At 38.6% G+C, this 13,814-nt stretch overlaps 1 protein-coding gene across 4 annotated transcripts in view; it reads right to left on the reverse strand.

The window, feature by feature from the left end:
* The window catches only part of PHACTR4 (phosphatase and actin regulator 4), a 105,184-nt gene that overhangs the window by 31,675 nt on the left and 59,695 nt on the right, over positions 1-13,814 (reverse strand). For 2 of the 4 annotated variants that reach the window (XM_026014366.2, XM_026014364.2), the window contains 2 exons: positions 4,327-4,500; positions 3,721-3,801 (listed from right to left, as the gene is read on the reverse strand). In XM_026014366.2, the coding sequence (XP_025870151.2) occupies positions 3,721-3,801; positions 4,327-4,500 (255 nt within the window). Of the gene's footprint in view, positions 1-3,720; positions 3,802-4,326; positions 4,501-5,451; positions 5,480-13,814 lie in introns of all 4 variants that reach the window. The other 2 variants (XM_026014363.2, XM_026014365.2) reach the window with 2 other exon arrangements.

Consider the following 13,814-nt stretch of genomic DNA (forward strand, 5'->3'; position numbering starts at 1 on the left):
AGGTCATGATCTTGGGGTCATGGGATTGTGCCTTGCATCAGGCTCCCTGCACTCAGCATGGAGTCGGTCTAAGATTCTGTCCTTCCCCCTACTTTCTCTCTTTAAAACAAATAAATAAAGCCTTTTAAAAAATATTAAAACAAACCAAGGAAAGTGACATAGTAGTGCAGGTGGCACAAAGCTGAGATTGTGGGGCAGCCCCGGTGGCGCAGCGGTTTAGCGCCGCCTGCAGCCCAGGGTGTGATCCTGGAGACTCGGGATCGAGTCCCACGTCAGGCTCTCTGTGTGGTGCCTGCTTCTCCCTCTACCTGTGTCTCTGTCTCTCTCTCTGTCTCTATGAATAAATAAAATAAAATCTTTAAAAAAAATTAAAAAACAAACAAACAAACAAAAAACCAAAGCTGAGATTGTACAGAGACACAGAGAAGGATGGCCCAAGGATCCTTCACAAGCCACTCAATTTTGGAGTTAAAGATCACAGCCAGTTGGGTTAGACACTTGGGAGAAAAGTGAACAGTCTTTTTTTTTTTTTTTTTTTTCCTACCCCTCACCAAGAAAATGGTTGCCTTTAGTATAGGAAATTGGGAGATAATTATTAGAAGAAATAAAGTCATTTCAGAGCCCCTGGATGGCTCAATGGTTGAGCATCTCCCTTTGGCTCAGGTCATGTTTCTGGGGTCCTGGGATCGAGTCCCCACAGGGAGCCTGCTTCTCCCTCTGCCTATGTCTCTGCCTCTCTCTGTATCTCTCATGAATAATAAAATAAAATCTTAAAAAAAAAAAAAAAGAAATAAAATCATTTCATATTTATACTCGAGATTCCCTAAAAGAATCAGTTATTCTTATTTATGTTTTAGTATTTTCCCTTTACTAATTATTTTCATTCCCACAAAAAATATTTGCCTTCCTTAAATAAATCAAATATAGATAACACAGCATTGAATTTTCTCAAGATATCTTTTTTTTCTCAAGATATCTTATCAGTACTTTTTTATTGTCAAGTATAGCACTAGTAGAGAAAAAATGCATAAAACATAAATGTAAATTTCAATGAGCTATTACAAGGACACTTGTGTGATCATCATGGACATTAAGAAATATTTCCAAATAGCCAAACTATGGAAAGAGCCCTGATGTCCATCTGACAGATAAATGGATAAAGATGTGGTATATATATATATATATATATATATATATATACACACACATATATATATACATATAATGGAATATTACTCAGCCAAAAAAAATGAAATATTACCATTTGCAACGAAGTGGATGGAACTAGAGGGTATTATGCTAAGCGAAATAAGTCAATCAGAGAAAGACAATTATCAGATGATCTGACTCATATGTGGAATTTAAGAAGCAAAACAGAGGATCATGGGGAAGGGAGGGAAAATTTTTAAAAAGATGAAATCAGAGAGGGAGACAAATCATAAGAAACTCTTAACTATAGGAAACAAACTGTGGGTTGCTGGAGGGGCAGAGGGCCGGGGGATGGGGTAACCAGGTGATGGGCATTAAGGAAGGCATGTAATGTAATGAGCACTGGGTGTTATATGCAACTGATGAATCACTGAACTCTACACTTCTGTAACTGATAATATACTATATATTAATTAAATGAATTTTTTAAAAAAGTGTTTCCAGAGTGTGCCTGTGTGGCTCAGTTAATTGTCTGACTTCAGTTTAGGTCATGATCACAGAATCGTGAGATAGAGCCCCATGTTGGGCTCTGTGCTCAGAGGGGTGTCTGTTTCTCTCCTTCTCCATCAGCCCCTCCCCCTGCTCATGTGCTCTCTCTCTAAAAATGAATCCTAAATATATACATAACTTGTGATACATTTATAAAATAAAATATTATACAGCAATGAAAACAAACTACACCTGCATATTATGATTCTCATAAGTATTTTTTTTTTTAATTTTTTTTTTTATTTATTTTATTTATTTATGATAGGCACACAGTGAGAGAGAGAGAGAGAGGCAGAGACATGGGCAGAGGGAGAAGCAGGCTCCATGCAGCGGGAGCCCGACGTGGGATTCGATCCCGGGTTTCCAGGATCGCGCCCTGGGCCAAAGGCAGGCGCTAAACCGCTGCGCCACCCAGGGATCCCGATTCTCATAAGTAATACGGAGCAATTGAAATCAGTCACGAAAGGATATATATCGTATCATTTTTGTAAATGTAAAGAAAAAACAGGCAATCTTAAACTAGTGTTTAGAGATGCATGCTTAAGTGGTTAAACTATAATAAAACAAAGAAGATTATCCCAAGAGTTCTTTTTTTTTTTTAATTTTTATTTATTTATTTATTTATTTATGATAGTCACAGAGAGAGAGAGAGAGAGAGAGAGAGAGAGAGGCAGAGACACAAGCAGGCTCCATGCACTGGGAGCCTGACATGGGACTTGATCCCGGGTCTCCAGGATCGCGCCCTGGGCCAAAGGCAGGCGCCAAACCGCTGCGCCACCCAGGGATCCCTATCCCAAGAGTTCTAAGAGTGATTGCTCTGTGGGGGAAGGAGAAGTGTGTTAGTAGGAGGCAAGGGAGGCCTCAGGGGTCTGGAAACATTTTTTTTTTAAGACTTATTTATTTGTTTTAAAGAGAGAGAATGTGCACAAGTAAGGGAAGGGCAGGGGGAGAGGGAGAGAGAGAATCCCAAGCAGACTCCATGCTGAGGGGCTTAATTTCATAACTCTGAGATCCTAACTTGAGCTGAAATCAAGAGTCGGACACTTAACTGAGCCATCAAGGCACCCCTGTGTATTTTATTATCAGTACACATTTGGGTTGTCTCCAATTTTGCTATATTGTTAGTAAATACTGCTGCTACAAGCATCTTTGTACATATCTCCTGATAACACATGTATACAAATTTTTGTTGAGTATATACCAAGCTCTGGACATGTTTGCACATAGATTTGCATATCTTCAGCTTTCACAGATTACACTAAACTATTTTTTTTTAAGATTTTATTTATTTATTCATAGAGACACACAGAGAGAGAGAGAGGCAGAGACACAGGCAGAGGGAGAAGCAGGCTCCATGCAAGGAGCCCAATGTGGGACTCGATCAAGGGTCTCCAGGATCACGCCCCGGGCTGCAAGCAACGCTAAACCACTGCGCCACCGGGGCTGCCCTACACTAAACTATTAAAAAAAAAATTTTTTTTAAAGTAATCTCTATGTCCAACATGGGGGCTCAAGCTCATAATCCTGAAATCAGTTGTTGCCTGCTCTACTGACTGACCCAGTCAGATGCCCCCATTTATATGTATTGTTTTTTAAGATTTTGTTTATTTACTTGACATAGAGCACAAGCCAGGAGAGGGGAAGGCAGGAGAGAGGCCGGCAGAGGAGCAGGAAGAGAGAGAAGCAGGCTCCCTCCCACTGAGCAGGGAGCCTGATGTGGGACTCAATTCCAGGACCTGGGATCATGACCTGAGCCAAGGGCAGATGCTTAATCAACTGAGCCATCCCAGCACCCCAGTATGTATTCTTTAGTGAACTGTCCAGTGCTTTTGTAGAGTCTTCTACTGAGTTGTCTTTTCTCTTTTTATAGAAGTTTGAAAAAAATATTCTAGATGCAAGAACAATTCTAAAAAATCTTCCCTCTCTCCCAACAGCAAAAACAAAAGAATATTCAAATGCCTAGTCAGAATCAAACACCAAGTGTACAGAGATAGACACATGCTATTTTATTTACAAACTTACCCTGCTCAGAGTCTTCCAACAGAACCCCTCTTTTAACCAGCTCTTCTCTTGGTTTTCGCATAGATATTTTTCGCTCTAAAACTAATATTAAATTGGAAAACAGCACTCAGAAATGTGGCAATTAAAGGTTAATTTTAAGCATTCTAACCCAATAGGTAAAAGAACAAAGTGGTTCGATTTTCTATTCTCTGGAACAGGAAAGCTAACTTCAAATTTAAAAACTAAATTTCTTTCATAGCCTACGTTATTGGGAGAGCAGCATTTCCAAAAGGAACTACTCATATAATTTTAGCTCTTTTTTCATTGGCATTTTAATAATAAGGTATCTATGGGTGAACTTTTTCTGAAAGTGGTCAGAGTAGAAAACTACCATTTAGGAACTCCATTCACTCACTACCTGATAAACTTTAATCCCATCAAAATAGCAATCTGGGATGAGGTTATCATATATAAGGCTTAAGTGAGTGACCACTTGGTTTTATTTCTAAAGACTGAATTCCCTCTTCAAATAGCAGGTTATAGAAGCTCGGGAAGAGAATGAGAAAGGTAGTTCTAAAATAAGAAACCCATTAACCCAGAACATATATTTAAATCTTAATATCTCACCTTCTGAGGTCTCTTTGAATTTATCACTACTTTTTTTTTTCCGCCATTTCCAGGGCTTGAAGATCTTGCCAAAGCCTGAGAACTTGCTCTTCCTTTTGGTGGGAGGCGTTGTGTCTCCTGCTTCCACACTGTCCATGACCATGCCTGGGTCTGCAGTGGGGTGGCTTGCTTCTTCTGTAGTATGGTGAAAGGCACATAGGGAAAAGAACAGCCAATTTATTATTTCAGCATAATCTCTAAAAGGTCCCTTCCCCTCTCTTCCTGTGGTAGTTGGAAAGGATCAGAGCAATGATAAACAATCATGCAGACAGATTCCTTGACATCACATGGACACCAAACATCAAAATCCGGAGCAGATAAATTACTAAGAGGGAAAAGGAACCAAAACCAAGCTGATGTCATTTTAGGACAAAAATTCAATGAGATGATCATAACCAGCTTAAAATCTCTTAAAGGCGCATACACACACAAATGTGGATGTCTTCAATATGCATGAGATCTTGCCCCAGAGTGGCTTACTGCTGTTGCCATTCTCATCCTTTTGGCATGGGGGAGGCCTTCCCCGACTAACATTACTGCCTCTGGTATCATGAAATAGGGAGATCCATCTTTAGTGGGTGAGTCATCATTCTCTATTAAACGTTGCTCTCTCCTTACCCTCCTCTTTCAGGTCATTTATAGTTCAGAAGGGTAACACATTAAGTGTTAACACTTTACATGCATTGGTTTTTCAGATTATTTTTGCTCTCACAGGACCCTAAGTTTGGAGCACTGGAGGGAGCCTGGGGCTGGGGCATTACAGAGAGTGCTTTAAAATGAAATCGTTTTGGAAAGTAGAGCTGGGATTCCAGTTTGCTTATCACAATAATACTTTAGGGACAATCATGATCTTAAGGATATGATGAAAAAACATAACTGACATGGTATATGTGCGGGACTGAAATGAAAGGCCATGAAATCTCTCATAATGACCACACATGCAGGGTTTAGTTAGTTAGCTTTAGTGGCAGATAAAGGAGCAGCCAAGACTGGGCCAAAAATAATAATAATAAAAAATAAATAAATAAAAGCAGGAAAGCAACAAAAAAAAGCAGGAAGGCAACACAATACAGCTTTGCACTCCACCTACTGTCCCAGGGTTCTCTGGAGAAGTCTAGAGGAGAAGAAAAAAAGAGTCATGTGGAATAACCGTCCTGGAATTAGAGTGGAACCTTTACTTTACAGAAATACATCAAGGACCACATACTATACTATGACATGCAATAAGCTAACATGTTTATTGTGCACAATTTTCTCATCTGAGGCAAATAACTCCTTTTTTGGGGAGGGGCAAAGTGGGCATAATATATGCACTAAAAGTTTCTTTTAAAACTATAGTTTTTCATAAAAGAAAATACATAATTGACAAGCATGTATTATTTTATTTTAAGAAAGACTTGCCAAATTCAACCTTTTTTCAGTTGATAGACATGAATCTTGGGAAGCCTGTTGATGAAAGTCAGATTTACACAACTGTAATTATCAGAGTGACTGCAGCAGTGACTGCTGGACGCGTTATTTTGCTGTATATTGATGACTTAGGCAAAACAGGGTTCTGGTTACTGAAGTGCAACAGATGGAGGCGAGAGGACAATGACTCTTTTCTTCCTACTTGGATGATTTACTTGAACACATCCTGGGCCTCAACTACTTTATTTTATTTTATTTTATTTATTTATTTATTTAAGATTTTATTTATTTACTCATGAGGAACAGAGAGAGAGGCAGAGACACAGGCAAAGGGAGAAGCAGGCTCCACGCAGGAGCCTGATGCAGGACTCAATCCTGGGTCTCTAAGATTGCACCCTGGGCTGCAGGCGGCGCTAAACCACTGCGCCACCGGGGCTGCCCGGCCTCAACTACTTTAATTCCTTCCATGAAATGCAAGAGAATTTGGTTATCATAATGACGGACCATATTTTTATAAGTTTACTTGCCAGAGACATCAGAACAACACCTGTCACAACAATTTCCCATCAGTGGTACCCTGGGATAGCCCTTCAGGAGTGGCACATGGGTGAATACATGAATAAGAGTCAGTGCTTTAAGACAGTATACACCCACTTATGAAATATCAATGAGACCTCAAGACACTTTAGATATATCATATAATATTTAGCATATGTTAATGATAACACTTTCAGAAATGGAGCTAAGCACCATAAGGTGTTCATAGTCACCTTACTTACTGGAAGCAAGGAGGAACTGAAATGTGAAATATCCTGCTAACCCGTCCACTGAATGGACTTTACTCAGTTCCAAATGATACACAGGAAAATGCCTGTTTGATTAAAAGTAATAGGGAAGAAAATATAAAAACTCAAAAAACAAAACCAAACCACTAACAATAGAAAGAAGGGTGAGTGCTTTGTGACACTTTTACAAAGAAAAATAGCCAGAAAGCTTTAGGAGTGTTAGGTGAGAATGGATCACAGTCCTGTCTGCCAATTCCCTCAATGAGATTCAGCAAGTCTAGCTTGCTGCCAGTATCTTGCCAGGTATCTAACCTAACCACTTTCTAAAGCCAAACTTCGGTCATCCCTTTTAATCTTTTACTGAACAATGTATTTAGGCATCCCCTTTCTCTTGTACATCCAAAACAATAAAATCATGGTATCCTTTTTTTTAAAAATATTTTTTTAATTTTTATTTATTTATGATAGTCACAGAGAGAGAGAGGGGCAGAGACACAGGCAGAGGGAGAGGCAGGCTCCATGCACCAGGAGCCCGATGTGGGATTCGATCCGGGGTCTCCAGGATCGCGCCCTGGGCCAAAGGCCGGTGCCAAACCGCTGCGCCACCCAGGGATCCCCATGGTATCCTTTCAAACATATTCATGTCTACTGGCATTTGAGCTCAAGGTAAATTCAGTTAATGTTCAAAAGTACAGTATGTGTGGAAAATACCAACAGCTATGATAAAAATGACTATGTCTGCCATCACATCTATTGCTAAGAATAGCCCTCCTCTTTCTTTGTGTAAAGAAAGTTACTGAATATAGTCGCTAAATACCAAAACCAGAGACAACAGCTACTTATCCTCTGATGTTTATGCAAATATGCTTAATTTTCATGTTTATAAAACTTGTATTTTTTTTTTTTTTTTTTTAGTTTTCGAGACAGAATGCATAGGCGCGTGAGGGAGGGCTAGGAATAGGGGCAAAGGGAGAAGGAGAGAGCATCTTGAGCGTGGAGCACGTCACAGGAATCCATCTCATGACGAGATCCTGACCTGAGCCTGAGTTGGACACTGAACTGACTGAGCCATCCAGGCATCCCCAAGTTTATAAAACTTTTAGAAGAGGATATGCCTCTTGACTCATGCAGTGGGGGATTCGGTCACAACCAACCCTGACCTGGTTATTACTCAAATTCATTCATTCTTATATATTCTCATATATTCTCATATTTTCCATGTTCCTCACCTCCACAGGACAGACATTATTACAGTAAATCCTAATCTGTTCAAATGTTTGATATTAGCCTGGTTGCCTTTTCAAAATACAGAATCTACAGGTAGCAGGACCTAGGAATATAGTTTTAAAAATCTTCACAGGTGACTCTTATGATCGATCAGTCAGGTTTGTTAAATCCAATCCCAGGTTATTATCTGCAAACCTCATGTTCAAAGAGACAGAGGCAGACTGTTCTCTGTAACCTAATTTTTTGTTGAAGAAAACAAACTAGAAAATCATGGCACCATTTCAGTGTTTCCTACTTAGGTATTCCTTTTTTTTTTTTTTTTTTTCCCTACTTAGGTATTCCTACACAAAACCTATAAGGGTCTTTCCTGAGCCTCTTAGCCTCAGATATAGCTTAAATTAAAACAGAAAAACAATTTAAAAAGCTTGCAGTTGGGATCCCTGGGTGGCGCAGCGGTTTGGCGCCTGCCTTTGGCCCAGGGCGCGATCCTGGAGACCCGGGATCGAATCCCACATCAGGCTCCCGGTGCATGGAGCCTGCTTCTCCCTCCGCCTGTGTCTCTGCCTCTCTCTCTCTCTCTCTCTGTGACTATCATAAATAAATAAAAAATTAAAAAAAAAATAAAAAGCTTGCAGTTATTCTTCCAAATTGTTTTTTTCTTTTTTAAAGATTTTATTTATTTATTCATGAGACACACACACACACACACACACACACACACAGAAACACAGGCAGAGAGAGAAGCAGGCTCCATGCAGGGAGCCCAATGTCGGACTCCATCCCAGGACTCCAGGATCACCACCTGGGCCGAAGGTGGTGCTAAACCGCTGAGCCATCCAGGGATCCCCTCTTCCAAATTGTTAATGTACACCTGGAAACATGGTATATTGTGCAGTTGAGGATAGTGTCTACATCTGCCAATGAAGTCAAGTCGTTTAATCACATTGTACAAAATCGTTAACATCCTTTCTGACTGGTTAGCTTTTTCTGTCAATTACTGAGAGGTATGTTAACAACTCTACATATAATAATGGATATATTTCTTTCTCTTTTTAGTTCTATTAACTTTTTAAAAGATTTTATTTATTTATTCAACACACACACACACACACACACACACACACACACACACACACAGAGGCAGAGACACAGGCAGAGGGAGAAGCAGGCTCCATGCAGGGAGCCCGATGTGGAACTTGATCTCGGGACTCCAGGAACACGTCCTCGGCCAAAGGCAGGCACTAAACTGCTGAGCCACCCAAGCATCCCAGTTCTATTAATTTTTTGCTTTAAATACCATAAAGCTATGTCTTGGGTATATATAAATTTAGAGTTATTACACCTTTCCCTTAAATTACCCTTTTATCATTATGAAATTCCCTGTGTCAGTATAATAACACTTTTGCCTTAACTTTGTTTTTCTATCTAGTTTGACAATTGTTATCCTTGAGTGTTTAGTCCACTTATACATATATTATTTAAAATTTTTATTTATTTATGATAGTCACACAGGGAGAGAGAGAGAGAGGCAGAGACACAGGCAGAGGGAGAAGCAGGCTCCATGCACCGGAAGCCCGATGTGGGATTCGATCCCGGGTCTCCAGGATCACGCCCTGGGCCAAAGGCAGGCGCCAAACCGCTGCGCCACCCAGGGATCCCTAGTCCACTTATATTTTTTACTGATGCTTTGCTACTTATTTTCTATTGGTCTGATTTGTGTCTGTGCATCCTTGACTTACTACAATACATTGTTAGTACTTTACTTAATAATGCAAGAATTTGGGCAGCCCCGGTGGCGCAGCGGTTTGTTGCTGCCTGCAGCCTGGGGTGTGATCCTGGAGAATCGGGATCAAGTCCCACATCGGGCTCCCTGCATGGAGCCTGCTTCTACCTCTCCCTGTGTCTCTGCCTCTGTGTGTGTGTGTGTGTCTATGAATAAATAAATAAAATCTTTAAAAAAAAGTAATGCAAGAATCTTACAACATTTCAACTCATTTATACTGTTATATTTTATTTCAATATACACATAACAATAAACCACAGCAAACATTATTATTGTTGTTCTCACAAATGATAGTCTTTTATATTTCCTACAAATTTGCTTTCTCAGGCACTCTATTTCTGTAATCTTGTGCTTACAATTAGGATAATTTTATATCATCATTTTTGAAGGATATTTTCACTGGGTATAGTATTTTCTGTCAGGAGTTGAGTTTTTTTGTTTGTTTATTGCAGCCCTTTATAAGTGTCATTTAACTGGCTTTTTTTCTCCCCTTAGACTGCTTTTCTTTGTATATTTCATTCTTTTGATGCTTTCTCTTTGAGTGTAAGTGATATAGGTGGGATTCAAGTCCAAGTCTCTGACTTTAAAAGTCTACAACCCTTTCAATCATACTGCCTTTATTTTTTTTTTTTTTTCATACTGCCTTTAGAATAAAGATTAAGCTGAAATCTTACAAGTCTTTTCAACATCTGGTTTCATTCATCAACAAAAGTTTATAGAATATAATGTAGTAAACTGGCACATTACATGTTTAGTTCTTACAACAATCTGATGATTGGGATTAATCTCTATTTTAAAGATCTAATTTATTTGAGAGAGAGAGAGAGAGAGAGAACACCAGTGGGGGGTGGGGTGCAGAAGGAGAGAGAGCACAGAGTCCAATGCAGGGCTTGATCCCATGACCAGGAAGAGATCATGAATCCAGCCAAAATCAAGAGTCAGATGCTCAACTGACTGAGCCATCGGGGTGCCCTAATCTCTATTTTACATAATTTAACAAGTTTGGTATTCATCTCAAATATTGCTCCCTACCAAAATTTATGAAGGGTAGAAAGTCTAAAAATTAAGTTTCTTACTGAAGCCTCCTTAAAAACAAATTTGCCATCCCAATATAATTACTTCAAATTTCACCAGGTACTTTATCAATTATTTCTCTTATAAGTCATTACTTTGTATTTAAGTTGGATATAGCAATCAACTTTTATGATTTAGATCAATATTACACATTATTTTTATCAGATTACTGATTTTTTTAATTTATCAACTATATTCTGTATTTAGAGTCTTTCTTCACTGACTACTGTGCACCATAATTCTTTAGATCTTGCTTGGAGACAGATTCTTCATGCTTTGATAGGATATGTGGGAGAGTGAGCTAGGACTCGAAGTCACACTCTCAGGTATGGGACTAGTCTGGGAGTGCTCTGGAAACTCCACTTTTAGCTATTAGTCAAGAGCAACACCCATAACTGATTAAAATAAAGAGCTGATAAAGTTCTTCCCACACACTCTTTGCTTAGCTGCCTGCTAAAATAAACAAATTCTGAATCAAGGGAGTGTTCTCCTGGGTGAAAGTTATCAGAAAAAGACTAAAGGGAAGCAGATTGGGATCCCTGCGTGGCGCAGTGGTTTGGCGCCTGCCTTTGGCCCGGGGCGCGATCCTGGAGACCCGGGATCGAATCCCACGTCGGGCTCCCAGTGCATGGAGCCTGCTTCTCCCTCTGCCTGTGTCTCTGCCTCTCTCTCTACCTCTCTGTGACTATCATAAATAAATAAAAATTAAAAAAAAATAAAGGGAAGCAGATTAATTATTCCTAATGAAAAGGGAAAGAAACAAGTCATCTTGTCTTTTCCCCTGATAGCCATTATCTTGACACCAGAGGAAAATCACAAAAACTTGATTCCATCAAATGTCCTACACACGAAGGGTGAAATCTTCAAGTAATTAAATGATATTGAGGAGGCAGCCAAACTTTCCTTTTTTAAGTCCAAAAGTACTTTTAAGAAGAGAAGGTAGTGGACTGAAAATAAACAATGGTAAAATTCCCTGACAAGACCTATTCTGCAGTCTGCTTAAATCCAAATTTGAAGAGCCTAGGTATTAGTCCCCCATTACCAAATTCTATTCGAGCACATATTCTTTGTTATCGGACTAGGTATTATTTATAACTAGAATGGTGGCCAAAGCTATGTACATGTTTTTTTCAAATTTTCATTCCAACTCTGTGTAAAATATGTTTTTTTGTCTAATTTTGTCTAATAAAAGCCTAAAATATGACACATTTACACAAAAGTTTAGGAAACTCCACTTTAGAAGATGAAAACTGCCCAAAGATGTTTTTTTTCTGATAGTGTTATTTGAGGTGATACATAACTGGGAAAATCTTAAATATACAATAGATATATGAATAAACTGAAAAATTTATATAAAATAATATATAATCACTAAAACTAAGTTTCTAGAATAATTAATAATCTTAGGTTAAAAAAGAACATAAATCTATATGTAAATAATAACTATCACATTATATATTTTGCTGGTAGGATTATGGAAAATTTGTGTTTTTTTCTCTCTAGCTTCATATATACATATTTTTTTTTCTTTTTTGCAACGAACATGTATGGCTTTTGTGATTAGAAGAAAACCAAATTTACTTTTTACAATGGGAAGTGGGAGCTTTCAAAATAATAAATAAGGTCCAGCATATACATAAATACACAAAAGAAAATAATTCTCCCTATATACTATGTTCCTATAAAAATGAATTATTTCTCACATGAAAGTCACAGTCTGAAACCACTCAAGGATAAATTTCCTTGGTATTTGGAATAGTAATAATACATGTTAAAATGAGTAGATCTGGATTACCCAAATAATACTTTCTATTCTCACATACTTTTAAGCAGATCACCACTGTTTGCCATGAGCACGATTTTGTGCAAAAGGAGTTACAGACCAAATTTAATGATGATCTAAATTCATCAGGTATAAACTTTTCAGCTGTAGAATGTATGCATAAATCTGTGATAGCAGTAGCTGACCAGATCTAATGAAGCCACAAATCTCTGTAGCATTCTTAGATCCATTAAAGTTGATACACTGGTTCAGGTTTCTTACTATGAAGTTTTGTCTGACAGGAAGGAAAATTCAGTTGCATTGCTTGGAAAACTGAAATAGAAAGAGAAACTGACAGATGAAAAAATTATACTAAGAAAAAGTATATTTAGGAATCCAGAAATCATCCCTTTTTTAAATGTTTTTAAAAGATTTTATTTATTTAGTGTGTGGGCAGGGCAGAGGAGAAGGAGAGAGATTTCAAGCAGATTCCAGGCTAAGCCTGAATTGCAGGGATCTCATGGCCCCGAGATCACAACCTAAGCCAAAAATAAGAGTCAAAAAAAAAAAAAGAGTCAGAAACTCAACTGACTGAGCCACCCAAGTGGAATTAAAGGAGCCCCCTCCTTTATTTAAACTTTTTAATGATATAATTACACCTCAAATTTATTCTGTATTCATAAATAAAGGGCTGAGAGAAATGAATTTGAAGCTATTCCATTTATTTATTCATTCATTCATTCATGAGAGACACACAGAGAGAGGCAGAGACACAGGCAGAGGAAAAAGCAGGCTCCATGCAGGGATCCCAATGTGGGACTCAATCCCGGGACTCCAGGATCACGCCCCGGGCCGAAGGCAGGCCCGAAACTGCTGAGCCACCCAGAGATCCCCTTGAAGTTGTTCCTAAGATAATTTGCACATCAACCATTTGTTCTCAACAGCTCTGATTTTATGATCATTTCCCTCCATTTCCAATTTGAACAGAAAAAAATAATAGGCTTCGAGTCACATTTAAATACTTCATTACTTCTGCTTAAACTAGTTATAGAATTTAAAATGGCCCTATGGCTCCATTCTATTTTCCATGAGAGCCAAAGAAAGACCTCTGTTTGTCAGAACACCAAGTGTACGATGCTGGCTATAGTTTTAGGATTGTATGTTCTAAAGAAAACACCATTTTCTTTGAGTCACGCAGCTGCAGCCCACTAGAAAGGCATGTCTTGGTGTTTCTTGGAGGTAGTAGATGTTGGGAGAGGAAGATAACTAACCAAATTATAGTTTGGAGTTTCTGATTTGAGTAGTACTCTGACACTATGCCCTGGTATTTAAGGTGCTAACTCCCTCACTCAAGTTGTAGCACCTCAAATTTCATAGGCTTGTTTCTTATACCATGTATTATTATGCA

Source organism: Vulpes vulpes, chromosome 2 (assembly GCF_048418805.1).
Source record: "Vulpes vulpes isolate BD-2025 chromosome 2, VulVul3, whole genome shotgun sequence".
Taxonomy (NCBI): domain Eukaryota; kingdom Metazoa; phylum Chordata; class Mammalia; order Carnivora; family Canidae; genus Vulpes; species Vulpes vulpes.